Source organism: Heloderma suspectum, chromosome 1 (assembly GCF_057233095.1).
Source record: "Heloderma suspectum isolate Gila_16-S chromosome 1, 16-S_ref, whole genome shotgun sequence".
Classification (NCBI taxonomy): Eukaryota; Metazoa; Chordata; class Lepidosauria; order Squamata; family Helodermatidae; genus Heloderma; species Heloderma suspectum.
In genome coordinates this window covers 380,956,758-380,984,212 of record NC_139458.1, presented here as the reverse complement: position 1 = coordinate 380,984,212, position 27,455 = coordinate 380,956,758, and the positions used below count along the sequence as shown (strand labels likewise).

Below are 27,455 nucleotides of genomic sequence, written 5' to 3'. Positions count from 1 at the left end.
TAAAAGTTATTATTTTTATCTGGCCCCAGGCAACCCTAAATATTTAAAAATAAGGGTATTATAAAATATTGTCCTATAATTTCATTCACAAGGAAAGGAAAATGTTGTGAGAACTGAAGTTATTCCACACTCGAAAGTTACGTCCCTCTTTAGGATTTTGACCCAACTGTGCCTGAGCACATGGGCTCTGCAACTCTGAAGCCTTTGCTAGTGGAGGGTGTCAACTTTGTTATGGAGCCTGACTGCTTCTGACGGAGTTGCTTAATGGAGCACAACACACTTCTGGCTTCCAAACGGCTGCCTGGAGAACACTGTGGCCTCTTGTGAATGTTTATTTATACATTAATTAAAAACATGAGCTGCCTTTCCAGTGCTCTAGGCAGCACACAATAAGAATAAAGCAACACAAATGTAACACACCTACCAAAAAAAGAGAGGAAACCCAGAAAGAAACAGCACCAGTAAAAGCCAATGAAAGGCCAAAATAGGGAGGGGGAATTGTGGATGTATGAGGGGAGTTCAACCCACAGTAGCTTCAGGGAAATTAATGTATTATTATTATTGTTGTTGTTATTGTTATTATCATCCCGCCCTTTCTCCAATACTGGGACTCAAGGAGGCTTTTCACTGTTAAAACTCGTACAGTTAAAACCTATAAATGGAAGTATACAAAAATTAAAAATATATTTAAATCATCAATAATATTAAAATCATATAAAATATCAACATGCTAAAAGACAAGAAATATAACCATGGTATCCATCCGTCATATTCTCACAGGTCCAGACTAGCTATCCCCAAAGGCCTGCCAGAACAAAAATGTTTTTACACGCCTGCAAAAGCATATCAAGAAGGGTGCCACTCTCGCCTCCCTTGGAAGGGAGTTCCAGAGCCTTGGGGCAGCCACTGAGAAGGCCTTCTCCCGCGTTCTCACCAGATGTGCCAGTGATGGTGGCAGGACCATGAGAAGGGCCTTGCTTCTTGCTAGAGCAGTTCTCATAAATGTGGGTCACTGACCATCCTTGCTCTAAGCCAATAATTCAGAAGGGGCAACCTGCCTAGCACAGAAGTTTAAATTGTTAAACAACTGTCCTGCATCTGGGCTCAACCCAAAAGAACTGTTTCAACCGCGAAGCTATAGGATGGGGTGGGCAACTTTTGAGAGTCGGGGGGGGGGGGGGATTTCAATCTCCCAGAATCCACCAGGGGCTGTGTACATGTGCGCGCACTCACACACACACCGTCACCGAATTGGGCAGCAAGAAAAACCCCACATTTTTGCTTTAAAACAAGGTGAGCAGGGGGCGTGTGCCTTGCTTTAATGCAAAACTGCTTCTGGAAGCCCCGGGGGAATGCAATTTTGCACCCTCCATGCACCTTGTTGTAAAGCACAAATGCAGGGTTTTTTACTCACTGTTGCCACGTGCTAACATTTGGTGGCAATTTGGTAGCCATGATTTGTAGGTGATGGAGGACACAAAAAGGGATGGGAGGAGCACATGTGGCACATGGGCCCACCTGTTCCCCACCCCTGTTGTAGGACATTCACATATCATGGCCTTCCTCACTTACCGTCTCATTCAAGTAGTGCTCCTCAGCCACCAGCTCCCATCCTGCTGCTGCCAGCTCCTCGAACTCTCTGAACTTAGTCTCCATATTACTTTCCAGCTCCTCCCACTGGGTCTCTGACAGACCATGGGAGCTCAGACTCTCTGAGAAGATCTGTGCCCGGGTATCCTCTGTCCAGGAGCTAGAAAGCCAAGAAAGAGGGAGCAGCTATGAATGGAACCAGAGGAAACTGTAGCCAGCTTTATAATGTACTCTTCCAATAAAGTCACAGATAACTGATAATACGCCGCAGCCCATATGAATTAACGGCCAAAGTAGGATCCCACTGAAAGCCTAGTCTGCATAAAATTATCTCAGCCTCTAGATGGCACCATCTTTCTAACAGTGGCAAACAATTAAGATGGCTGCCATTTCCTTCCAGCCTTTGTAGGCGGCACTGAACAGCGTCTCTTAGTAAAACCAGTCTTTTCCCTACTTGTTAATCACTAAAGGCTGCTTCCGTTGTAGCAAAAAGCCAATATACAGAGCCCTTCCACATAACAGTTCATGTGTAACCCATGAATGGAACATTATGTTTGACAAATTGTGTGTGTGTTTGTGGGTGTATTTTGCTGCAGTAACAAGAGGAGTACATACCCAAGGAATGTGCAGCCAATTGCAACTTCCCAGCAGTACATGCAGAAGAATAAATGCATGCATGATTGTCAACTGTGATGGTCTACACTCATGTACGCAACTTCTTACTGAGAGGTACTGGGGGTGTGTGGGAGATTCCACCAGCACTGAAGTGGCCCTGAGAATCAAGCTAGCTGGACTGCCCTCAAAACAGATAAAATGGACAGCTCCCAGGCATGTGATAGGAAACAAGACTTTTAAAGGCTAGGAGGAAGATGAAATGTTTTTCTAAGACAACAGAGTTCCTCCAAGGGCCTGCAGTATGACCTCTGCGGAGCAAACGGTATCTTGCATTTTAAGAGATACTTCTTATTTCAGGGCATCTTGCAACCAATGCTTCTAGGGATAGGAAGAGACCACCAGGGGCCAAATACTTACATCATGGCCAAATAATCTCGAAAAAATTTCCGCAAACGGACAGCCTGCTGCCCATGGACTGAATTTCCCCACACCAGCTTTTGCAGATCCTTCCAAGCCTCTAGTATTTCAGGAATCCTTCTGGGCTCATCAGATATTTGAACCAGGTGGCATTCCTCCAGCTGAGTAACTGCTCTCTCCAACTCCTCCATATCCCCTTCCAGGTCAGTCATACTGCTCTATGGAACATAAGACAACAGAACTCAGACTGGTGAAAAGGCTTTCCAAGGGCGTATCCCAGCTCCTTCCCAAGAGTAAATGCTTGCCCTTATTCAAGAACAAGCAGGGTACTCTCTGCTGGTTTTAGGAAACCAAACACACAACAGGGCAGGTTCATCAAGCATAAGATCTATGCTGACCCATTTAAAAAAGCGAGAGCTCAGAATTAATGGCCAAACCTAAACCTGCATAATAATGTGCAATGATGCCTGCGTAGGACAGACCTTCACCTCACAGTTCCCCAAAACTGCCATGAGCAAACACAGCTTATACCTGGCAGTGCTCTTGAGCAGCTGGTCCCAGCATCTCTATGCACCCAGTTTTTCAGCCTTACATCTGTGCAAATATGACAAGCACTTCACACTTCAATTGTAGCCTGCCATCGGCAACTCACACAATTCCCTGATGCGCTACCTACAAACAACCAGGAACTCCCACTTTAAGAAACCCATAAGTGTCAGAATATGACATTCCGACTACAGACACGCACTTTCCCTGGGGATGTAGCCTGATAGTCAGACTTGAGCAAGCTTGAGGCTGTACACCAGGACCAACCTGATGTTGAAAGCCCCGGACGTTCCACACCTGGTGTACCTTTTGAGATCAGCTGAAGATCAAACTGGCTTTAAAACCAACCACCCATGCATTAAACAGAAGCAAGTTAACCTAGAATGTGCAAACAAAAAGGCTAAAGAGATCAAATTGGAGAGGACCAAAGCACGACTTGAACGGTCCTCATCACTGCAGCAGTCAGAGTCAAAGCTCCCTTTTGACCTCACCTCCATCTCTTTCTGCCGTATCAGCAGGCCCTGCAGCTCCAGCAGATCTTGTTCGCTCTTCACTGTGGCAAAGCTACTCTCTGCCTGGAGGATGTCCTGTGCCAGAGTCTCTGCCTCGTCCCTCACAGTCTCCATCTGTGAGGTGACCCAGGCCAGCTGAGAAGAGAAAGGAGCAAGGGAAGGCTTCAGAGTGCTCCCCTGGGCCATTACCCCGCTCCCAGATTCTGAAGCCTTCATCATCCAGACACATGAGCATTCGTTTAGACTGAAGCTGTTGGCTCCTGAGGCTTGGCCCTCCACCTCTCACCTAAGGATTCTGTCAGTCTGAGCTGATTTTTGTATGGTTTGTGCCTCAGAATACCCCAAACACTTTTGTGCTACTCATACCAGCAGAGGCTGGTGACTCCGATGTCAGCGGGGCAATGAATACACTCCGGGTTTCACTCAGAACCAGTCAGAATTCTGAAAGAGCACCTTGGATAGCTCCTTTGGAGTTCTGACTGATTCTGACTGAAACTCAGAGCAGATTCACTGCCCCACTGACATTGGAGCCACCAGCCTCCACTGACTCATACCTCCCCGATGTACTGTCTTAATTTGTGCCCTTACTACAGGTTCCTTAGCATGAAAATTAGGCCATCCCTGCACCAGCTGTTTTTCCTGATAGGTATCAAGATATACCAGGAACAGTTGGTGCAGGCTGCATCTCATCCCACGTGCCACCCCATTAAAGACCTTTCAAGATCTCACCCCATGCAATACGCAGTACTGGGACAAACCAATCCAAAAATGTTAAGAGCTTCAGCAGAGTATTGCTGATGCAGACACACCCTTGAATAGGCAGCCATTCCATCTCTATGAGACAGGAACCAAATCTATTACCCAACTTCTTGCTCCAATACCAGGAGCCCCAAAGGGTGTGTCTGTGTGACCAGGGTTTCCCTCTCTAACCACAGGGAAGACTGCCTTCCCAGCACATAGCACATCTTAACCCTCTCTTACCCTAGTTTCTTCTCCATCTCTCAGGGCCTGCACAAAGCCATCTAGGCTCTCTGTCTTGGTCACTGCCTCCATGGCCCACTCCCGTTCCTTCACCACATCGTTCAGCATCTCTACTGCTTGTTGCAGCTCCTCCAGTGGCCTGCTCATGTCCTCGCTGCTCAGCTGTTGTGTACTTGGGGCTATGAGGAGGTGCAGAGACTCTTGGGAACCGAGCTGGTTAGGTACTGCCTAAAGCAAAACACATACAGAAATAATATTGATACAAAGCTATATAGACCACCCTATTCATTCTCACCCCTTCATGGATCACTGCCTTGTTGTGGCGAAGGGGCTTGCGTAACTCAGTGAAGCCATAAGCTATGCTGTGCAGGGCCACCCAAGACGGATAGGTCATAGTGGAGAGTTCTGACAAAATGTGGTCCACTAAAGAAGGAAATGGCAACCCACGCCAGTATTCTTGACAAGAAAACCCCATGGAACGTATCACAAGGCTAAAAGAGATGAGGCCGGAAGATGAGCCCTCAGGTCGGAAGGTGTCCAATATACTACTGGGGAAGAACAGAGGGAATTTCCAAGTAGCGCCAGAAAGAGTGAAGCAGCTGGGCCAAAGCCGAAAGGACACGCAGCTGTGGATGTGTCTGGTGGTGAAAAGGAAGTCCGATGCTGTAAAGAACAATATTGTTTAGGAACCTGGAATGTAAGATCAATGAATCAAGGTAAGCTGGAGGTGGTCAAACATGAGATGGCAAGATTGAACATTGACATCTTGGGAATCAGCGAACTAAAATGGACAAGCATGGGCGAATTTAATTCAGGTGACCATCATATCTACTACTGTGGGCAAGAATCCCTTAGAAGAAATGGAGTAGCACTCATAGTCAACAAAAGGGTGGGAAAAGCAGTACTGGGGTCCAATCTCAAAAACAACAGAATGATCTCAGTACCAATCCAAGGCAAACCATTCAACATCACAGTCATTCAAGTCTATGCCCCAACCACTGAGGCCGAAGAAGCTGAGGTTGATCGGTTCTATGAAGGCCTACAACACCTTCTAGAACTAACACCAAAAAAAGATGTCTTCTTCATCATAGGGGATTGGAATGCTAAAGTAGGAAGTCAAGAAATCACCAGGGTAACAGGCAAGCATGGCCTTGGTGTACAAAATGAAGCAGGACAAAAGCTAAGAGAGTTCTGCCAAGAGAACACGCTGATCATAGCAAACACTCTTTTCCAACAGCACAAGAGGCGACTCTATACATGGACATCACCAGATGGTCAATATCGAAATGAGATTGATTATGTCCGTTGCAGCCAAAGATGGAGAAGCTCCATACAGTCAGTAAAAACAAGACCTGGAGCTGACTGTGGCTCAGATCATGAGCTGCTTCTTGCCAAATTTCAGCTTAAATTGAAGAACGTAGGGAAAACCACTAAACCATTCAGGTATGACCTAAATCATATCCCTTATGAATATACAGTGGAGGTGACAAATAGATTTCAGGGATTAGACCTGATAGACAGAGTGCCTGAGGAACTATGGACGGAGGTCCGTAACATTGCTCAGGAGGCAGCAACGAAATCCATCCCAAAGAAAAAGAAATGCAAGAAAGCAAAGTGGCTGTCTGAGGAGGCTTTACAAGTAGCTGAGGAAAGAAAGGAAGCAAAAAGCAAGGGAGAAAGGGGAAGATATATCCAACTGAATGCAGAGTTCCAGAGAATAGCAAGGAGAGACAAGAAGGCCTTCTTAAATGAATAATGCAAAGAAATCGAGGAAAACAACAGAATGGGAAAGACTAGAGATCTTTTCAAGAAAATTAGAGATCTCAAGGGAACGTTTTGTGCAAAGACGGGCATGATAAAGGACAAAGAAGGCAGGGACCTCACAGAAGCAGAAGATATTAAGAAGAGGTGGAAAGAATACACAGAGGAACTATACAGGAAAGATCTTAATGTCCCTGATAGCCATGAGAGTGCGGTCACTGAACTTGAGCCGGACATCCTAGAGAGTGAGGTCAAGTGGGCCTTAGGAAGCATTAGTAACAACAAAGCTAACGGAGATGACAGGATTCCAGCTGAGCTATTTAAAATCCTAAAAGATGATGCTGTTAAAGTGCTGCACTCAATATGCCAAAAAATGTGGAACACTCAACAGTGGCCACAAGACTGGAAAAGGTCAGTTTGCATTCCAGTTCCAAAGAAGGGCAACGCCAAAGAATGTTCAAACTACCGTACAATTGCGCTCATTTCACATGCCAGCAAGGTGATGCTCAAAATCCTACAAGCTAGGCTTCAGCAGCACGTGAACCGAGAACTACCAGCAGTACAAGCTGGGTTTCGAAGAGGCAGAGGAACTAGAGATCAGATCACCAACATTCGCTGGATCATGGAGAAAGCAAGAGAATTCCAGAAAAACGTCTATTTCTGCTTCATTGGCTACGCTAAAGCCTTTGATTGTGTGGATCACAACGAACTCTGGCAAATTCTTAAAGAGATGGGAGTACCAGACCACCTTACCTGTCTCCTGAGAAACCTGTACGAGGGTCAAGAAGCAACAGTAAGAACCGGACATGGAACAACCGATTGGTTCAAAATTGGGAAAAGAGTATGACAAGGCTGCATATTGTCACCCTGCTTATTTAACTTATATGCAGAGTACATCATGAGAAACGCCGGATTGGATAAATCACAGGTCGGAATTAAGATTGCCCGGAGAATTATCAACAACCTCAGATACGGAGACGATACCACCCTAATGGCAGAAAGCGAAGAGGATCTAAAGAGCCTCTTGTTGAGGGTGAAAGTGGAGAGTGCAAAAGCTGGTTTGAAACTCAACATTAACAAAATGAAGATCATGGCCTCTGTCCCCATCACTTCCTGGCATATGGAAGGGGAAGAAATGGAAGCAGTGACAGATTTTATTTTCTTGGGCTCCAAGATCACCGCAGACAGTGACTGCAGCCATGAAATTAAAAGACGCTTGCTCCTTGGGAGGAAAGCTATGGCAAACCTAAACAGCATAGTAAGAAGCAGAGACATCACCTTGCCGACAAAGGTCCGTCTAATCAAAGCTATGGTTTTCCCAGTAGCAATGTATGGCTGTGAGAGCTGGACTACAAGGAAGGCTGAGCGCCGAAGAATCGATGCTTTCGAACTGTGGTGCTGGAGAAGACTCTTACAAGTCCCCTGGACTGCAAAGAGGTCAAATCAGTCAATCCTAAAGGAAATCAACCCTGAGTGCTCATTGGAAGGACAGATACTGAAGCTGAAGCTCCAATATTTTGGCCACCTAATGCGAAGAGAAAACTCCCTGGAAAAGACCCTGATGCTGGGAAAGATTGAAGGCAAAAGGAGAAGGGGACGGCAGAGGCTAGATAGCATCACCGATGCAATGAATATGAACTTGAGCACGCTCCGGGAGAGAGCGGAGGACAGGAAGGCCTGGCGTGCTATGGTTCATGGGGTCACGAAGAGTCGGACACGACTTAACGACTGAACAACAACAACAATTCATTCTCAATCCAATCTTGGAAGGAAATTACCTTTATTCCATTTTATTGGGGAGGAATTTTACATTGAAAGACAGCTAAAGCCACTCCATCATCATCATCAACATCTGCTCTACTAAATATACCCAGAGCACGTAGGTCATAAAACCATGCAATAAAACCATAAAAGTGTAACAGCCAATTTCTAAAAGCAATAACAAAGAAGTATAACATAGCCAACACTTTAAACAAAACAAAAACCTAACATTAGCAAGGTAAAATACGTTACACGTTAAAACTGGCAGCAATAAAACTAGGCGTTGCAGATTTGAAAGGTCATTCAAATAAATGTGACTTCAATTTCTGGCAAAAGAGACATAAAGCGAGAGCCTGAAGATGGATGCTGATAGAGAGGGCATTCCAGAATAACTGCACCACTGCAGAAAAGGCTCTGTCCCTTGTGCATACTCACCAGATATGCCATGATAGCACTGAAAGTAAAGGCATCAGGCATTCATCTTAATTCCTGGATAGGTCTTTACGGGAGGCTAATTTTTACCGTATCTTTAAAGGCCAAGATTCTTGCCAGTGGACCTCTTTAAGAAGACACTCCCATGTACAGCAGTGGTTCTTATAACGTTAACCATTGTGGCCAATTCACCAACAGTGTCAACAGTTGCAATTTGTAGCATAATAGTCATGCTTTCACAATTGGAAGTGGCCAGAGCTAGAATGGTGGCAGAACTTCCATTGTCCAAACAAAACCTAGCTATTAAGAGAAAGACCCCTTGCTCCATATATTTCAACTCTGATCCACCAGCAGGAGGAAATTCAGACCACACTGCCTCCCTCCCTCTCCATTCTTTCCTTCTATGACCCATCCTTTTTCTCCCTCTCACCTGCATTGGGTTCCTCTGACTCAGCATCTCTTCCAGCTGCACATTCTGCAAGAACTCCATTAAAATCAGTGAATCACGCATGTCCGATGCTTGGCGCCGGAGCGCCTCCTGCACGCTGACTAGCCTGGCAGGAAAAACAGGACATCTAAGTAGAAGTATATCCCTCGGCCCAGGAGAAATGCAGTCAGCTGATTTAAAGCCACTAGGTGCCCTGCAGATGTTTTGGACTTCAACTCTCATCAGCTCTAGCCAGTATGGCCAATGGTCAGGAATGCTAGGAGTTGTAATCCAAAACATGGGGAGGCTGTACTTCAGCAACAAGGGGAACCTGATTAAAACGGCCCTGGTTCTCCACTTCAACTTCTCTTACTTGGTTGCGTGCACCCATTCCTTCCAAATCATGCACCCCTAAAGAAATGTGGTCTCCTTTTCCTCCTCCTGCAGGGCCCAGCCTCTTGCCTCTTTCCTGTGCAGAAAGCACCCTTTTGGTCCTTACAACTCACTTTTCCTTCACTCGTTCCATCTTTCTCTGAATCATTGCACCGGCTGTGTGTTCTGAGGAAGACTCCATCTGCATTTCCTCCTGCAGCGCTCGAAGCTTAATCCTCCATGCCCCAGTCTGGTTCTCCAGGGTGCTGATCTTCTGCAGGTCCCTGCGGAGGTCATCAAGGCTCTTTGTTGCTCTTGGCTCAGAGAGCAGGCCTGCCACTGTTCCTAGCCAACACTCAGCCTCTTCTAGCTCCCCAACCAGCTGCAGAGCCTGCAAACAGAAAGGAGCAGCACAAGCAAGGCAGTTCTGCACAGTCTATGACAGGCAGTGCCAGAGGTCTGTTCTGGTGATTGCAGTGGCGGTGCAGAAGGAAGACAGTTGAGCGCCTAATCCCAAGGGTTAGGTTTCTAACTGTGGGAGAAAATGGAACTATAGTCCAGAAACAAGCTGATTCTTGTAAACCTTTTCAGAGCAAGGATGGCAGGCAAGCAAACCAACTGATTGGAATGCAACTTATCTCAGGACAGAACTCACAGATAATGAGGTATAAGTCTTAGAAGCACTGGGGGCTTTTGACTTAGCTGGAATTACATTACCCAAAACACACAGCACCCCATTTCACAGGGCCAGCGTCAAGGGTAGGCATGGTTGGGCACCTGCTGAGGGCCTACACCTAGCAGGGGCCCACTGACAACAGCCTCCTAGAGTTGCTCCTCCTCTTCACCACTGGAACATGCTTGTTCATCTGCCTCTCATTCGTGCCTAGACAGCAGTGGTGGTGAGAAGGCGGAGCAGTAGATGCCACTGCCAACTTGCTCCCTGGCTCTCTGCCTGTCAGACATGCAAATGGTAGCAATGATGAGAGACAGGATGAGGAGCAATAGCAGCTGGTGACAATGCCAGTGAGGGAGGAGGCCCACTGAGTGTGTCTTGCCCAAGGGCCCTCCAAAACATGGAGCCAGCACCACTGTCTCATTCTCCCGCCCCCATCCTTTGTAACATATGTAGTCAAATTTGTCTTGTCTTACAACACTTTGCTGCCTCAACTCCACATCAATGGCTGCTGCCAGCAGGAATGGGAGAAACATACAGTGTCACAATATCCCAACACAAGGGACGTTGGACTATATGGTACAAAGAGGAAGAGAAGAGCAAGACGCTGCTTTCAGTGGCACCTGCTACTCACTGTGTCAATCTCCCTGAGGGCCACACCATTCTCTTGGTGCCTTCTTTTTAATTCTGCCCATAGATCCTCCAGCTTCTCCAGGGCATCTTCCACTTGTGGACTCCACCTGTGGTCAGTACGCAGCAATTGCTGTAGTTCCTACGGGGCAGGTACAACATACATGCGCCACTAAGGCATGTGAATCTCACATATGCTCTGCATGAGACCATCTCATGCAGTATTGTCTACACAGCAGCCTTCTCCAGCCTGGTGCCCTTCAGAAGAGTTGGACTACCACCCCTATCAAGCACACACCATCTGTGTGGGGATGATGGAAGTTGTAGTCCACAGTGACCTACAGTGACCCTCCAGGGTCTCAAGCAGAAGTTTTTCCCAGTCTTCTTACCCAGGACTGAACCCAGCAGGGACTGAACCTTGAATCTTCTGAATGCAAAGCTCTGGCTCATTCAGTTCCCTTCTCAGATATATCCTAGGAGTAGAATTGTCCTTAACGGGGGGCTGCCCTTCCCCAATATCAATAGACTGATCACTTAAAGATATTCAGAAAATGCCTTCGGCAGGCTGGGCAGGAAATGGGAGCAGACTTCCTGAATGGGCCTCTCTCACTGCCATCTCCTTCCTCCTACCAGCTATACATAATAGACCTCCCAAGTGAACCTGGCCAGCTGAAAAGCACTTTATTCTACCAACCCGCTCAAATACTTGGATGTCTGAATCTCAAGGTTTCCAACACTAACCCAAGAGCTACAAATAACTCACTGCAACATTTTACTTTTGACTTCTGGTTATTTTGAGGCATCAGAACAGTCAGCTACATGGACCAATGCAAAACTTTTGCCTAGGATCAGAAGCAGCTTTCTAGCCCAGTGGCACCAGGCTCTTGCAGCTACGGTTAATGGCTAGCCTGCCTATGATAGGGATGGGAAACCTCCAGCCCATCACAGAGCTTCCCCATCAAGCCCACAGAGGTTCCCTCCCAGGCCCTTCCCCTTCCTCAGTCCCCACCCCCAGGAATCCTCGCTGTTATCTCCAATCATGAATCGGAGATTACAGCAGGGATTTTCCTTCACGCACTGCAGGCCATCCCAATCAGCCCTACAATTATACTTTAAACAGGGTGGAAATATTTTTGGTCCCAGGGAGAAGACTGCCCCCACAGGAGCAATCCAGCAAGCTGGGTAATGCCAGGTGGTATCCCATCCAAAGCTTCACCACGGACATCAAACCCCTCCCCCTCTCCGACGCTCACGTTAGCGTTCTCCACGCACAGCGAGGTATGTTTTAAATTGTTTAAAATTTTGATGATGACTATGATGATTGTAATAATAATTCATGTTCTTATCTGTCTTGAACAGCTAGGAGAAAAGGCAGGGTAAAAATGTTTTAAAACAAAAACAGATCAGGGGGCAAAACTAGATGTGACGACAGCAGTTTTATGTGCTTAAAAATGGAACCCTCCTACTTTAATTTTTAAAACCCTTTAAAAAGAACTTTAAATTAATAAGCCCCTTTCACAGCCTTTCTCCCCAAGTGCTTTTGACCTGCCAGCAGGACCACTTTCAGTATCAGAGCTTGGCTGAGGAGAAAAGCTCTTGGGGAGAGGAACTGTGATGTTGTAAGCCAGGGGTGGGAAACTGTTTGAGGTCGGGGGGCTAGACTGCCCCCCCTTCAGCCAAGCAGCCTGCTTCGCCCTGCCTGGGCTTTCCCCGGCTAGGCTCACTCCTCCCCTGCATTCCCCAAGTGAACACTCTCCAGCCCCCTCTCCCTTCTGAGGGGACGAGGCTTCAGGGAATCAGAGGGGCCTTACTTGAGGCTGTGGGCAGGATGGTCTGGTTCAGAGGTTCTCCATCCCTGATGTAAGCCATAGGTTGGGAGGAGGGCTGCACTCTTTTAGTCTTAAAATGATACCCCACACTACTCTTCCTGTGTGATGGGAGCAGTTCAAAGTTTAACACACACGGAATTTTGTGCAAAGCGCTTCGAGAGGCCTTTGCCTGAAAAGTGGTAGGTAAACAATCATACAAAAACTGCCACTATCATATCTAGTCTGGTCCCAACTAAGGCCTGGTCTACACATGCAGCAGAGTAAAGTGGTAATGCGGTGGCAGATTTTTGAGAGGATGGAATTACCAGTGTAATATCAGACCACAGATCACTGTGTGTGGGGTAGGGGTGGGAAATCACATTTCTGAATAGTTATTTATGGATATTTTTCCCCCCTGCAAGCAAAAAGGTAGCACAGCAGGGAGCAGGCCAGGATACAGCTTTTCTCCCTTATGCGCTGGTATTTTATTTGCAGGGAGTAGCATTCAGAGTGATATCCCCCACTTGCATTCCAAGTGGTACAGTCCAGTCTACTATCTCAGAATTCTACTCCCTCATCCTGCTGCATGTGTAGACCAGGCCTGCTACTCCTGCCAAGGCCCGTTCTTCTTCATCCAGGCCCACTAGCACCACAAGGAAAGCTAGCAGTACCACCACAGGAAGGGAATCCACGTGGACTGCAGAATCAGAGAGACGTGGGAATTCCATGAAGCTTGTGGAGCGACAGTACCTCATCAGCAACCTGGCAGAAGTCCTGAGGCTGCGCCTCCTGCTGGAGTGGGTCCTTCAAAGCATTTGCTTGCCTGAGACGCTTCCTCCTCCTGAAAGAAATAGAGAATTAGGGTGAGGTCATACACTCCATTTCATCCACTGATTACTGCCACATCAAGTGCACATGTGTGAAACAGCTAGTACATACTAAAACCAGAGAGAGAGAGAGACAGAGATTCATATTACTTGAGATCACCTTGAAGTGTAGCACAATGTAATGGAGACTGTTCACATTCTACAGAGCAGCCTTCCCCAGTCTGGTGCCCTCCAGATGTGTTGGACTTCAATTCCCAGAATCTTCAGTCAGCATAACAGAGAACTCATTCTCCAAGTGTGGGTTCTTATGTAGCCAAAAAGGCACCATTCATGCAGAAGAGGGAGGTATCAGCAGACTTGGGGGACCCCAAAGTTTTCAGAAGTACACTTTTGTTTTTTAGAAAAACTTAGGAGCGGCGGGTGCGAGGACACACACACACCACTCCTATAAAGACTGCGCATGCTCCGTGGGCATGGAATGCTACTGCTGAAAAATGGAGAACTGGGGGGGAAAGGGAACGTAATGGAATATCCTGAAACAGGGCATGGCTGGGTGACTAGCCCCCTAAACAGGAGCTCACTCCACACTGCAGCATTCTGTTGCAGGCCCACTTGTGTTCAGCTAGAAGCCACTGAGCAGTGGAGTTCAACCTCATGGCTCCACTGTTTTCTATATGGCACTCCTAGAAGGTATCCTTCAGGGTCTGGGCTTGGTGCCAATACCACTGGGACTCCCCGGGCTGATCTACTTATAAGGAGCAGCCCCTTTGCAGGGAGCCTGAAAGAGATTCTCGCCCACAAGGACCTGTTGCTAAGCAACAAGGCAGATCCCAGCAAGCACCCTGCCTGGACATTCCCACCGCCCCTGTTTTTCTCACCACTTCCCACACAGTTCTGTTCCGCCAGTGCTCTTCTCCTAGGAGAGCGCTGTGGATGCCAATACCTCCTGCTGTCACTGGAGATGGCCTCCCTTCCGGGTGAGCTTGAGTTGCCCTCCTGGCCTCTCACACACTCTGCCATCCTTCCCTGAATGTCCGTTCGCACCTAGGACAAAAAAAGAGCCACTGCTTAGAATCCTGTCACTGAGTGAGGTCAGGACTGCCTCTGCTGTGGCCTGAGTGTCATGGAATCCATTTCCAGCAATCTGTTTTGAACCAGCTCCAACTATTTCATGGCCACGGGTATTTTGTACTCTCTGTAGGTTGTCTCTGGGAGGAGGTAGGAGTGGAAGGGAAGGAGGTTGCCCTTCGACCTCTGATTCCTCTTCTCTCCCTCCCTTTGCCAGCTGTAACCTTCTTGTGTTAGGACTTAGCTGAGGCTAAAAGCCCTGGGCTGTCATGGTCTGGTCTGGGAGACAGGGAAAGCAAATTGCTCAGCAATCACCCATGCTCTTCTCAAAAGCGTCTGGATGATCCAAAAGCAGTACAGGAGGAACAAGGCACTTCCCCCCATTTTCTCACCAGAAAAAAGCCTTGGGGCTTTTTGCCCCGCCATCTTATTAACAGAAGGCCGCAGCAATAGAGGTCCACATTTGCTGTGGCACCCCAGCCACTAGCTCTGGCCCAACAAGGGAAGGCCAGTGTGGCCATCTGAGATTTGATGGATTACATTTCTATACCGCCCATTAGCAGAAGCTCTCTGGGTGGCCCACAAAACAAAACTTAAAACCATCAACTACAATAACATAGTAACACACAATATAAAAACCAGAGGTTTAAAACAGAATAAAACCAAAGTAAAACCAAGATAAAAAACCAGGAGAAGTGCAAAAAGCTTAAAAAGCAACAACATAAATTTTGAAACCTGAAGGACTGAAAAGCCTGGGAAGATCAGAAAAAGTCTTCACCTGGCACCAAACAACCATAATAGAGCATCTCTAGGGAGGGCATTCCACACCCAAGGTGCCACCATGGAAAAGGCTCTCTCCTTAGTAGCCACTTGCCTCACCTCATTCAGCGGGGTATCTGGAGGACCTCTTGAGGATGATCTTAGGGTCTGGGCAGGTATATATGGAAGGGGACAATCTTTCAGGTAACCTGACCCCAAACCATTTAGGACTTTCTAGGTTAATACCATGAACTTGAGCACACTCCGGGAGAGAGCGAAGGACAGGAAGGCCTGGCGTGCTATGGTCCATGGGGTCATGAAGAGTTGGACACGACTGAACAACAACAACAGGTTAATACCAGCACTTTGAATAGGGCCTGGAAACAGACTGGCAGCCAGTGCAGTTCACTGGCATAGTATGATGAAATTGGCCAGTCCTTGTTAACAGTTTTGCTGCCCTATTTTGGACCAGCTGAAGTTTCTGGACTGTTGTCAAAGGCAGCCCCACATATAATGCATTGCAGTAATCCAAACATGAGATCAACAGGAAAAATCTGTCTGTCATCATGGATTGATTCATGGACTATACATTTTCTTCATGGGCGTGTTAACCATGAGTTGTGCTTTGCAATTGGGGAACACAGATTTAATTGGGCTGATGATCTAAGTGCAATACCCAGGAGGTCTGGAAGTGGAAGGCTGGTCCTAAACACTTCGCTTACCCCCCATGCTGGGTTTTCTCCAGTCTCTCTCCCTGCATTGCTTGTAGTGGTCATTGCCTGCTCAGAACTTGGGGAATCCATCAACCTTCTTGTCAGAGACAGCAGTGGGGGCTTCTCACTCCTAAGAGATGGGATTGGGGGACAGTGAACAAAAATAAAGAAGAAAAAATGATTAGGGTAGAGACTGGGGAAAGCTACAAAAATACAAATCATTGCCCAGCTACCCTGGCTCTTGAATCAACTTTGTGAATTATTATTTCTTTCTTTGAAGCATTTTTTACCCTGTTCTACAGCCAAAAAAGCCTCCCAGAGCTGCTTAGAAAGATCAATAATACAGTCCTTGCCCTCAGGCTTACAATCTAAAAGACATGACACAAAAGGAAAGGGGATTCAGAAAAAGAAAAAAGCAAACTCAGGCACTAGTTCTTAGTGAAGAGGAGCTCAGCACCCAGTGGTATTCCAGGGGTGGAGAGCCTCAGGGTTATGGACCAAACCAGGCCTTCTCCTTGTTCCTATCAGCTTCTAACTCTGCAGACCGCCTTTTGTTTTGACTCCATTCTGCTTTCAGTCATCTGAATGTTTTCTCCAAGAAAGGACTATCTTGGGCAGAGCAGCACAATCTGAAGCAACTGGGAAGGTTCCTGAGTTGCTGGCCTGGCCTCGTAGCTGGAGCAGAGCTCCAGGGTCCACATCAACTTTTGGTTGAGAGCTTTCTTAAGTCATGCACAGCAAGGAAGATTGTTAAGTGCTAATGGTAACATTTATTTATTATTAACATGTATATACTGCCTTAATTGCTAAAAAGTCATAATGGCGGTGTACAACAATAAAACCTTGCAACAATAAAAACAAGAATGTTAAAAACAGGAATGTAAAAAACAGTAAAACATTAAAAACTACACATTTTAAAAGGCTAAATTGAAAAGTTGTGTCTTTAAACCCTTTCTAAAGGTCAAGAGAGTGGGTCCGTAGTTCTTGAGGGAGCACATTCCATAGGTTGGGGGCAACACAGGAGAAAGCCCTGTCACACATGGTCAACAGATAGGCCTCTGCAGGTAATGGTGCCCTCAAAAGGGCCTCTTAGTACTTAGTACTCAGTCTGGTTCATAGCGAGACAGGCTGTCCCTTAGATAGTCAGGCCCTAAGCCGTTTAGGGCTTTACAGGTTAAGACCAACACCTTGAATTGACCCCAGGAAGCAACTGGCAACCAGCGCTGGTCTTTCAGGGCAGGTGTAATATGATCCTGATACTGTGCACTGGTGAGCAGTCAAGCTTCTCTTCACTTCTCATACTGGTTTGGTCTGACTGGCAGAGGGGGAGAGGCTACCCTTTGCACCCACACGTATATACTGCACAATAATAGAAAAATATCAATGAATGCAAGACTTTTACAAGGCCTAAGACCTCAGAAAGATTATGATAAACTATTAAGATATCTTGTTCCAAAAGACTCAAGTATAAAAAGCATGGGAGTTTAAACAACATTTTAAACCAAGGTTGCTAGTTTTTCTTAATACTCTTGGGTCTTGAGCCTTTAGTAGCAGCCTGACATACAGAAATGTAGCAAGCAAGGCTTTTTTGAACACAACAAAACCTTCAACTGCTTAATTTCTGCATGCCCTGCTCCTGATGCAGGCACAGCAAAAACAAGTAGGTAACCCTATTTTTAAGAACCAGTCTAGTAACCCCATGGGGACTCTTCTTGCAAACATTTGATGAATACAGTTCTTAGCCAGCTCAGGATCCACTTCATGGAGAGGGAGGGAGGGAGGGAGAGGGAGAGGGAGAGGGAGAGGGGGAGAGAGAGAGAGAGAGAGAGAGAGAGAGAGAGAGAGAGAGACAAGAAGCAGGTGTTGCACAAATACCTCAACAGCTGCTGGAGCTGGGCCCAGCAATCCTTGATATCTTGGTGCTTCAGAGAGACTCGTGCCACCAAGCTGGGATGGAGGCTTGTGAGCTGGGACACGGTCACATCCAGCATCTGGAGTGGCATAAAAGGCACACCATGAGAGACCAGGAGGTCATCTCTGACTTAGACTAGGCTTGCAGAACTTGACCCACCACACCAAATTGCACCATATAGCTTAATGCAGGGGTAAGCAACCCCTTGTGGCCATGGGCACATTTGGCAATTTGAAAAACTGTCCTGGGCACCACCACAAAATGGCTGTCATGGGAGGTGTGGCAAAGGACAAATAACCTACCCCAAAGACTGAGTCCAAGGCAGAGATGGGGTCTGAGCCCCAACATACAAACTACTCCTTTGAACCCACAGTTTTCAGCACCAACAGAAACCTATTTCACAGCAACCCCACCTCCCATTATGAAAATGTATTAATTTAAAAATAAAAAAGGGGTAGGGGCAGGACATCTTGGCAGGAGCCAAGGAAGGTGTTCAGGGGTGCATTGGTGCCTGTGGGCTTAATGGGTCTGCGTTGTACATTCCTTTGGAGAGGGTCTAGGTCAGGCAAGTGCTGGACCTGCCCTTCAGGAGCAAGTGCGTATCAACAAGGAGCCCAGCTTCCTTCTGCATGATCAGTCCACAGAACCTGGGAGCTTCTGCTGAAAACCAGCTTCCTCCAGCATCCCAGTATGAGCATCTGACTCTGGATATAAGCACTCCAGTAGCTGTGGGGCAGGACAGACACCAGACGATGGCACATTGGCTGGAGTCCAGATCATCCTGCTCAGCTCATATTTACAGGCTGTCAAGCTGCTGTAGCCTTTCCCAACCCAGTGCCTTCCAGATGTGCTGGGAGCTCCTATCATCCCCAACCAGAATGGCTATTGGCCATGCTGGCTAGAGATTATGGGAATTGTAGTCCAACACATCTAGAGGGCTCCAGGTTGGAGAAAGCTGGTCTAAAGTGAAGAAGGAGAGTGACATATGGGCCTAAAGATTGTTTAAAAACCCTTTGCCCTCTTCAAGCATTGTTCTTGGGCAATGCCCTGCACTTACCATGACCTGGCTGGCAATATCCCTGACATCCAAGTCTGGGCTGGCCTCATGTTCCCTCTGTTTCCCCACTGCACTGAGACTCCTCCACTACAACAGAAATGACAGACTTTAAGCCCCAGCCCTGGGAGACAAGTAGAAATACAGTTCTGCTCTTGGTAGCATCCACCACCTACTCTTAGAATCTCTCTACAGGCTCCTGGCTTTCTATGTACACCATTACAGGCTTTTATCTTTGCATTTTATTTCAATCATTGTTTTAATTGATTTTGCACACTGCCCTGTGGTTTGGTAATGAACGGTAGTCTATAAATATTTTAAATAAATACATTACAGGGGATGCGCCATGATTTCACCATATTCAAAAAATATTAGTAAAATCTAGTTTTCCTTAACACTAGTACATTTCAAAAAATGTCTGCACTAGACCATGGTTTCTGAGCTCCAAGGCTCCCTCTGAAACTGAGTGTGCGAGTGACATCATTGTACAACTTTGTATTTGCACACCTATACATTTTACAGCTTTGTATGCATTCGAACATACAGAGCGCTCTACATCCTTAACAAGATCCATCCAATACCCCAGTAGGCCTAGAATGGCATGCTCAGAAATAGTGTGAGGGCAAGGCCGTGCCATTCCTAAGCTACAGCCTTGCTACCCAGTTCTGCAGTCACCAGCCTGCTGGATGTGGGTTGACAGTAGACAATGCTATATTGCAGGGGGCAGAGCATATCAACACGGTCTGCTGAACAGAGCGCACTCTTCCTGATAACCCAGCAACATGCTCCCCCACTTCTGTTAACATGGTGTGGGTGGCTTGGACTGCAATCTCAGCCCTTGGTACCTTTGCACGGATGGCCCCAAGGAGCACATCTGCTTGCTGGAGGAAGGCAGCTGCCTCCAGAGCCAGCTGCAGGGTCTCATGATGTTCCTTCAGCGTCCCCTGGAGCTGCAGCCACCTGGGAGGAGAAAAGGGACAGAAAGGACTTAAGAACAGGCAAGCAGTTTGGCCTCTGCATCTTTAACAGATCGAGTCAGATGATGCTCAGGATTATCCTGATGCTGGCTCTGCCTCATAGAGAGGGGCCATAGCTCAGTGGTAGAGTGCCTGTTTTGCATGCAGGAGGTCTCTGGTTCAACCCCTGGCATCTCCAGGTAGGGCAGGAAAAACTCCTGCCTGAAAGCCTGGCGAGCCGCTGCCAGCCAGTGGCAGCTTCCTATGTTCCTGTTCCTCTTCCCCCACCAGCTCCTGCCTTGCCTTACATTTTATTGAGGTGCTTGCGCCGAGCCATGATGCTTCTGCTCTCACTCTTCCCCTGTTTCTCAAGCTTGTGAGCCAGGCTGTTCATTTCCTCATGCAGAACCTGGAACCGCTGCTCTTCCTGGGTAGAGCGAGAGACAGAAAGAGGGAACGAGAAACAGCATAAACTGACTTCCCATACAAGCCCGACCTCATGAGAAGCTAGCTGCCCTTGGCATGCCCACTGAGCCCCAGCAGAATAAACCTTGTTCTCCGAAGTGGTTATGAAGGGAACTCAGGGGCTCCCAATATTAAGCACCAGCATTTTTACAGCGCCGAGTGATCCAAGTACTTCACATACTTTATCTCAGCAATCCTTACAGTGACTGTGATACAGGCCAAGTATTGTTATTCCCAAACTGCAGATGGGAGAGGAGAAGAGTGGGTTGAGAGAAAATAGTATTACTATCCAGTGAGTATGTAAGGGTTGAAATCTTTGCTTTTCAACCTTTGTTCTCCATGCAGGCAGCAGCTGCAGAATGCGACCAAAGACTGAACTAGGCTACTACCTTGCTGCCTCACTGGGACCCAGATTCATAAGCTGCAATGCCATTTAGATCATCTGAGGTAGGATGCAAAGTCCATCTGCAACTGCCCCAGGAAAAGCAGCACTGTCCAGATGCATCTTTCGAATACCGTACAGAGCGCAGAGGTCCGTAGGACTGTCAGAAAGATGGTCACCTGTTTTAGGTCAAGGATGCGTCGGGTAAGCTGAATCTTATCCTCATTCTCTTGCAGCAGGGTGGCTAGCAATGGTTTCTCTTCCTAGAGGACAGGACAGAGATGATTAGTATATGGAGATCCTGGACGTTACAGTGGCTACAATGTTACAACCACCCGCCAGTCCTAAGGGATGCAAGTATTGCTTCAAGATATACACAAGATTTGAAATTGTCGACCAGGGGTGTCAAGCCTCTTTCGGCCTGAGGGCAAAATTCAGTTTTGGAGAAGCTCTTGGAGGCAGTATTCCAGTGGAGATCAGGGCCATTAAAGATATACCACCATATTTTACCTTGCTGCCAATAACGAAGCTTTTGGAAAGGTATTTCAAACTTTTAGAATGAGGAACAAATGCAAAACCTGGCAAAACGATCAGCACTTGGAGGGAATGGGCGTGGCCATCCGGGGAACCCCAGAAGGGCAGATCGGGACCCCACATGGGCTGGATTTGACCTGTGAGCCCAAGGTTCGACACCCCCCTTGTAGATCAAGGAAACCCAAATTCTGAGATCAACAGAAATTATGCAGATCAAATAAGCTTGATAATATTTTTGTTGGGGGACTGTTCTCTTCTCTCCCCTCCCCTAACACTTAGGATTCCATGGAATTTGAGATTTCTGTCAAGGAATGGATGTGAGGAAAGCGCCGAGAGCATGGAGACTGATGTTAGATGGTAGGTAGAGTCAGGGGAGAGAGAAAGCAACAGATGCCACGTGAAGGGCATTGAAGCTACACTCCCTGAGGTCCAAAAACCTCTTCTAGCCCCTGCTCTGGTTCCTGAGCCTTCAACAGTCACTTTCCATATCCTCCCAACCTTTTCTTCACAGTCATGAAGGCATAAAAAGTGCTTTCTTTTAAATGAAAGCTCAGGTTCACCAAGTTCTATTGAGTTGATTCGATGGGTAGATTTTCAGCAGAGCCTGACCAATAACAGTATTTAGCTCTGGGGAGAAATTGACTCCGGGCACCTTAAATCCCTCTATGTTCCAACACCTGCAAGATGGCAAAAGGTGCATTCCTGTTTCATATTGCTGTGCATAGAAACCAGCCCTCACTATAAGCTTATACGTGTCATATGGAGGGTGTCCAAAGGTGGCTTCTATACCCTGTGGAAAAGCCACGTGCTTGACTTACTGGTAATATTAAGCGCAGGGGTTGGCAGACTAAAGTGTCACAGAGCTGGAAGGAATGAAAGGGCATCCAGCCCAACCCCTGCACGAAGGCAGGAGCAGTCAACTAGCCACAGCCACTCACAGGCTGGCAAATGTAACCCAGAAAATGGTTTGCCACAAGCAAAGAGTAGGGGCTCCCCAGAAGATGCCCTCATAGTTACCAGGTGATGCAACCAAGAGTGATTAACCAAACCGTTCACTACAGGGAAAGCAAGGGGTGAGGATTCCTACTCAGCCCCAAATCTAGTTACCTGCTGAAAACCCACAACAACAAAAGAAATTTGAGGGAAAAGGTGGGAGTGCAATTCCTAACTGTGACAGCCCTGACAGCCCCTAAAGATGAGAAAACCAACTAGTAGATGATGGTGATGGAGGAAGAAAACTCTCCAGATCCTACTGCGGGGGCGGGCAACACACAGCTCACGGGCTGCATACAGCCCCCAAGGGCTTACCTGCAGCCCACCATGGGTTGCCCTGTCTCACTGCAAAATTGCCAGGGAGCACCTGAGCAGTGTTACCTCGGCCGCCCTTTGCAAGCTGACATTGCTGGCAGAGGCAGATTCTGCTGGGAAAAGGGCAGGGAGGGATGAGACTTTTTGCATGCTCTGTTTCCCAGCAGAATCAGGCCCCCAACAGCCCACCCATCAGCCGTTTCCTGAGAGTGCTGGGAAAGAGGGTGCAGGAGGAGACATGCCCCCCATGTCTTCTTTCCCACCTTCCCTTCTTTCCCCAAGAAGGTGAAGATAAAGGCTCCCCCCATATGTGCGCCCGTGCTGGAAGTGCCCGTGGCCAGTGGCCCACAACCCAAAGGATGCTGCTCATCCCTGTCCTAGTGGGTCATAAGGCACCAGTATAGAATTCCTGTTTCCAAATGCTTTAGGCAGGCCTCAGGAAAGGCCATCTGGGGCTCTCACTGTCTGGCCTTTGCCCTGCTTGTCCTTGACATGTACCTTCTGCCTAATCCAAGCTTCTAGTTGCTCAGCTTTCTGGTTGAACTCTTGTAGGCTCCTGAGCCCGCCCACTGCTTTGCTCTGATTTGCTGCCGTCTGTTTCAGCATTTGCCATTGCTCCCGCAGGGTCTGCAGTCGCCTGGCTATCTCTGCGTCAGGATTTGGCTGGACCAGGAGCTGCTCACCCATCTGTGGTACAAATGGGAAAGAAACATACTGAAGATGCTGGTTCTACAACCATCTCATTCTGCTGCTCCACTGACTGTGTGCAAAACTGGAGGAAATGCAAAGATGCACCTGAAGGCAGCCATAAATGCTTCGCTACAGAAGAGGGAGCAAGTGTGAACAGGAGGAGGAGAAGGCTATAACTGGCTACTAGTCTTGATGTCTCTATGCTACCTCCACTATCAGAGGAAGTATGGTTACACACACCAGTTGCTAGGGAGGGTGCTGTTGCCCTTGTGTCCTGCTTGTTCCCAGTTGACAGGTGGTTGGCTACTGTGTGAACAGAATGCTGGATTAGAAGGACCCTTGGTCTGATCCAGCAGGGTTCTTTGTATGTTATTAGGATTCAGGTCTCTTTTCATGGGTCTGCAACCTAAAGGGTCTGCAACCTAACAGGCTAAAGGGTTGTCCAGAGACCTCGTTATACCTGGTTCAGTTTGATCATGGTGTTCTCAAAGTCCTTCATGTCTCTTTGTAGGGTCTGAGCCACCCACTCCCATTCCTGAATACCACAACCATCCTTCAGGTCTCGGAGTTTCCCTTGCACCCATTTCTCAGCCTGAAACAGAGAAAAAACACCAAGACAATGGAAACTGGGCAAGCAGCTGGGAAAAGCACTCAGCTCTCAGCCAGAGCTCTTCCCTCATCACCTGCAACCTGACCATTTGAACTCGAGCTGTCAGCAACTGAATCAGAGACCTTCTGCAATGGAGGACGTGCTTTGCAGGCAGAGGTCCCCAATTCAATTGCTGGCATCTCAAGTTAAAATGATTAGGTTGCAGGTGATGGGGTAGAACCAGGAAAGCCACTGCCAGTCAGAGGCAACAATATTGGGCTAGATGATCAAATAGTCTGACCTGGCGTAAGGCACCTTCCTACATTCCCCTCCTAGAGGAAACTACTTTGAGCAAGCACACTCTCCACAGATCTGTCCTGGATGTCTGGGTCATGTGCTCAGTGATGAGAACTGAGCACATGCATGTAATCAGAGCCATATATCAAAACACATGCTATCTAGACGCGTCAACCATCAAGTGACCAAGTGGTGCAAATGTAAACGAGAAATAACCATAATTTCCTCAGCCTTTTCATTTCTCACCATGAATTACTAATCGATGTTGCTCTTCAGCTATTGAGCTCAGAGCCACGCTGTTCACTTTGATGGATACATCCAGACATGCTTTTGCTGTGTGCTTCTTAAGCCAGAGCTTCAGGATCAGGAACAGCTGGAAAGCAGGCAGGCAGGCAGGCAAACCAACCGGAATGAGCAGTCCAGAAGCTCAATCTTTGTCTGGGCCTTGGATTGCTCACACTGAAGAGCTAGGCAAGAATTAGCAACACTGCAGGAGTAAGTGGAACACAACTAGTCCTTTGTGCCACCTGACCCATGCTGAACTGGCTGTAGAGAGGCGGCCAGCAGTTCCTGCTACCAAGGCAAGCTAGCATGGTGGTGCAAAGAGGAACGTAGCTGAGTCCCACTGCTAAAGTCCCTGGTTCAAGTCTCCTGGGATCTTATAACAGGGGTGCATAACCTCCAGCCCACTGGGCTCCCCAATCTGGCTCACGGACCCTCCCGTGGGCCAAGTAACTTCCCACGGGGAGCAAGGACTTTTCTCCACGCTGTGAGGAGCCACGGAACTCTGTGCCTCTCCCAGCATGAAAGGAAAAAACAAAAACAGGATGGGGCAATGACGTGACATCAGAGGCGGGGCCACAACCCCTGATGTTGTCCAGGCTGTGGTGGGCCTGGGGGAGGGGAAATCCAGCCCCCAAGCTCAAAATGGTTCGAGTACCCCTGCCTTACAGAAATAATAGCCACCTGCCTCACAGGGTTGTTGTGAAGTCACATGACAAAAGACTGTACAGCCCTGCCTATGTTCAAATGTTTATATGTATATTTTAAGAACTACCACCCAGCCCTCCCTCCATGAGGCTATTTTGTGCCCCGTTTCCTTCAAAGAGATGGGAAAGAAATCAGATTTCTGTGGATTGGCCTACTGTCCTCTGGTCCTTTGTCCTAAAGAGAGGCTGCCAAGGATGACCTCATGCCATAACAAAAGCCTCCCTCTAGCCAAAGAAGCTTGTCTCCTTCCGTCTGCATGTCCCCTCGCTCTAATAGAGGAAAGACCTTTGGCAATGAAAACGCTGCTCTCCCTTCCTCCCTGTTGCACTTTTGGAAAGAGGAGCAGAACATGGCCTTCCACAGTCCTGCCCCCACAGAGATGATGAAGCCAATTTCTTCCTTTGCCAAATTTTTCCTTTACCTGCACCACATCACAGTTGAACTGAGCTTTGAGAGGGCTCCATATGGAAAGGTCTGCCAGCCCTCTGCTGCTCTGGATGCACGGTTTCAGCCCCACGACCCCGCCTGCCTCTGTGTTCTTGACACCCTCCTTCCATGGGATTGCAGCAGCACAGCCTGCAATCTGGTGGGGGCGGGGGGGGGGAGAGAGAGAGAGAGGTGGTTAGTTTGTGTGGATTTGCCCTGAGCCAGATGAAAGGGGAGCAGTGATGTCCCAATTGATCTTTAGTTCCGAAATCAAAGCTGGCTTGGGGTACAAAATGGCACCACTGATCCTTAAATACCCAATCCTAAAGCTATGTGTTGCTGCATAGTTGTCCAAATCAGTGTAAGACCGTCATACCAATCTAATACATTATTACTACGTGCTAGGTGCACAGTGTTTGTCCCACTGTACATGACATGCCTTTACAAGGTGTGTGAGGGTGCTTCCAAATGAGGCTTTTATAGCACCATCACCCTGTTTCATTTACAGACTTTTACAGATCTAGGCAATAATGTCTTCCACTTGTAATCCTCCCATGTTTTCCCACAGCTTCTTTTTTTTTTACCACAGAAAAGCCATTAAGAATAATAAGCAGAATTGCTACACAATGCCTTCTGATCGGTAGCTTTACAAGCCCTCTGTCTGGATGTACCCTGAGTGAGTTATTCCCAATCCTACCCTTGCCCAATTCAACAACCAATCATCCCAGGAACTGAGAAAACAAACCATGATTTGTTCAGTCATCTGCCACACAAACTCGGTAGGGCAACAAACCATGGGTTAACCATAGGCTAAATAAACCATGGATTAGTCTTATGTGCAAACCAAGACATTGCCTGCTTAAACGACTATGTTGTTTGGAAACTAAACAATGCACAATGGAGAGAACATCCCAAAAGATGTATATTCTTAGCAGACCTGGATCTGGAGTTGATCAAACCCTGGTTTGAGTCTAAGAACACATTCAGTTTGTCTGGGACATGAAGCCAGTCAGCCTCAGAACTGGTAGGGCCTGCCACTACTGACACCAGAAAAGAGGGCAAGTGTCATCTCTTTGGTTGACACAATGACAATGTGCAGCATGTAACTGTTCTGTCTGTACTACTCATGCAGTTGTGATACATAGTGATTGTGCACTGTCTGCTCAAGTAGCATGTGCCATGGCTGCAGGTCTGTGAGATTTGCTGTTGCTACAAGTTATTTACAACTCATAATTGCACTGTTGTACTTATATAACTGATATATCTATGTTATATGTTTGTTAATGGCACAATAGGTTTATTAATTTAAAAACCGTTGTTTCAGATTCTGCACACTGCTGTTGTAGGTTTATGTACTTTATATTGTGGGGTATTGTTGACCCTGAAGACTTAAGTCCAACTATCGTGTTTTACTGGAAAGAGAAAGTTCTCAATGAAGGCATGATTTTTTTTTACTTGCAAATGATCTTATGCCTAATACCTTTCAACAGGTGTTTTATTTGTATGGATTTGTTGGAATACATTTTAAAATTGATTAATACAGTAATTTTTTCTATCACAGAGGGCTTAAAAGGCTCTCACTTTCTTTCTGGTTTACTTTCCTTTTTTTCCTGTGCCTCTACCTCAGGGAGCCACCATAGTTAATAACAGCTGAGGATCTGGCCCTCACAGGTGCTTAGTCAATCTACACTTCTCCATAGTCCTTAAATTACTTCAGCCTTAGCATGATGCACTATACAGAAGTAAACACAGAAGATACATTTCCACAGTCCTTCTGGTCAACTCTTTGGAAGATACACGGAGGCCAGCAATCTATCTCTTTGGCTCCCTGATGCCTTCTGGTTCAGATACTGCTTACAATCCATAAAGCCCTAAATGCCCATGGCCTAATACTCCTGAGGGCCAAAACAGACATTACTTTAAACATCTAGCAGCGGCACCTATCTCTCTCTCCAATTTT

At 47.2% G+C, this 27,455-nt stretch overlaps 1 protein-coding gene across 1 annotated transcript in view; it reads right to left on the bottom strand.

The window, feature by feature from the left end:
* LOC146359937 (uncharacterized) overlaps positions 1–27,455 on the bottom strand; it is a 66,255-nt gene that overhangs the window by 22,371 nt on the left and 16,429 nt on the right. The window contains exons 3-20 of the mRNA XM_084832409.1: positions 25,491–25,652; positions 23,654–23,785; positions 23,002–23,190; positions 20,841–20,924; positions 20,123–20,241; positions 19,704–19,818; positions 18,862–18,948; positions 17,768–17,883; positions 15,902–16,022; positions 14,296–14,396; positions 13,276–13,366; positions 10,722–10,859; positions 9,549–9,805; positions 9,046–9,169; positions 4,662–4,889; positions 3,660–3,815; positions 2,623–2,840; positions 1,573–1,750 (exon numbers count right to left, since the gene is read on the bottom strand). Of these exons, the coding sequence (XP_084688535.1) occupies positions 1,573–1,750; positions 2,623–2,840; positions 3,660–3,815; positions 4,662–4,889; positions 9,046–9,169; positions 9,549–9,805; positions 10,722–10,859; positions 13,276–13,366; positions 14,296–14,396; positions 15,902–16,022; positions 17,768–17,883; positions 18,862–18,948; positions 19,704–19,818; positions 20,123–20,241; positions 20,841–20,924; positions 23,002–23,190; positions 23,654–23,785; positions 25,491–25,652 (2,616 nt within the window). The remainder of the gene's footprint in view (positions 1–1,572; positions 1,751–2,622; positions 2,841–3,659; positions 3,816–4,661; positions 4,890–9,045; positions 9,170–9,548; positions 9,806–10,721; positions 10,860–13,275; positions 13,367–14,295; positions 14,397–15,901; positions 16,023–17,767; positions 17,884–18,861; positions 18,949–19,703; positions 19,819–20,122; positions 20,242–20,840; positions 20,925–23,001; positions 23,191–23,653; positions 23,786–25,490; positions 25,653–27,455) is intronic.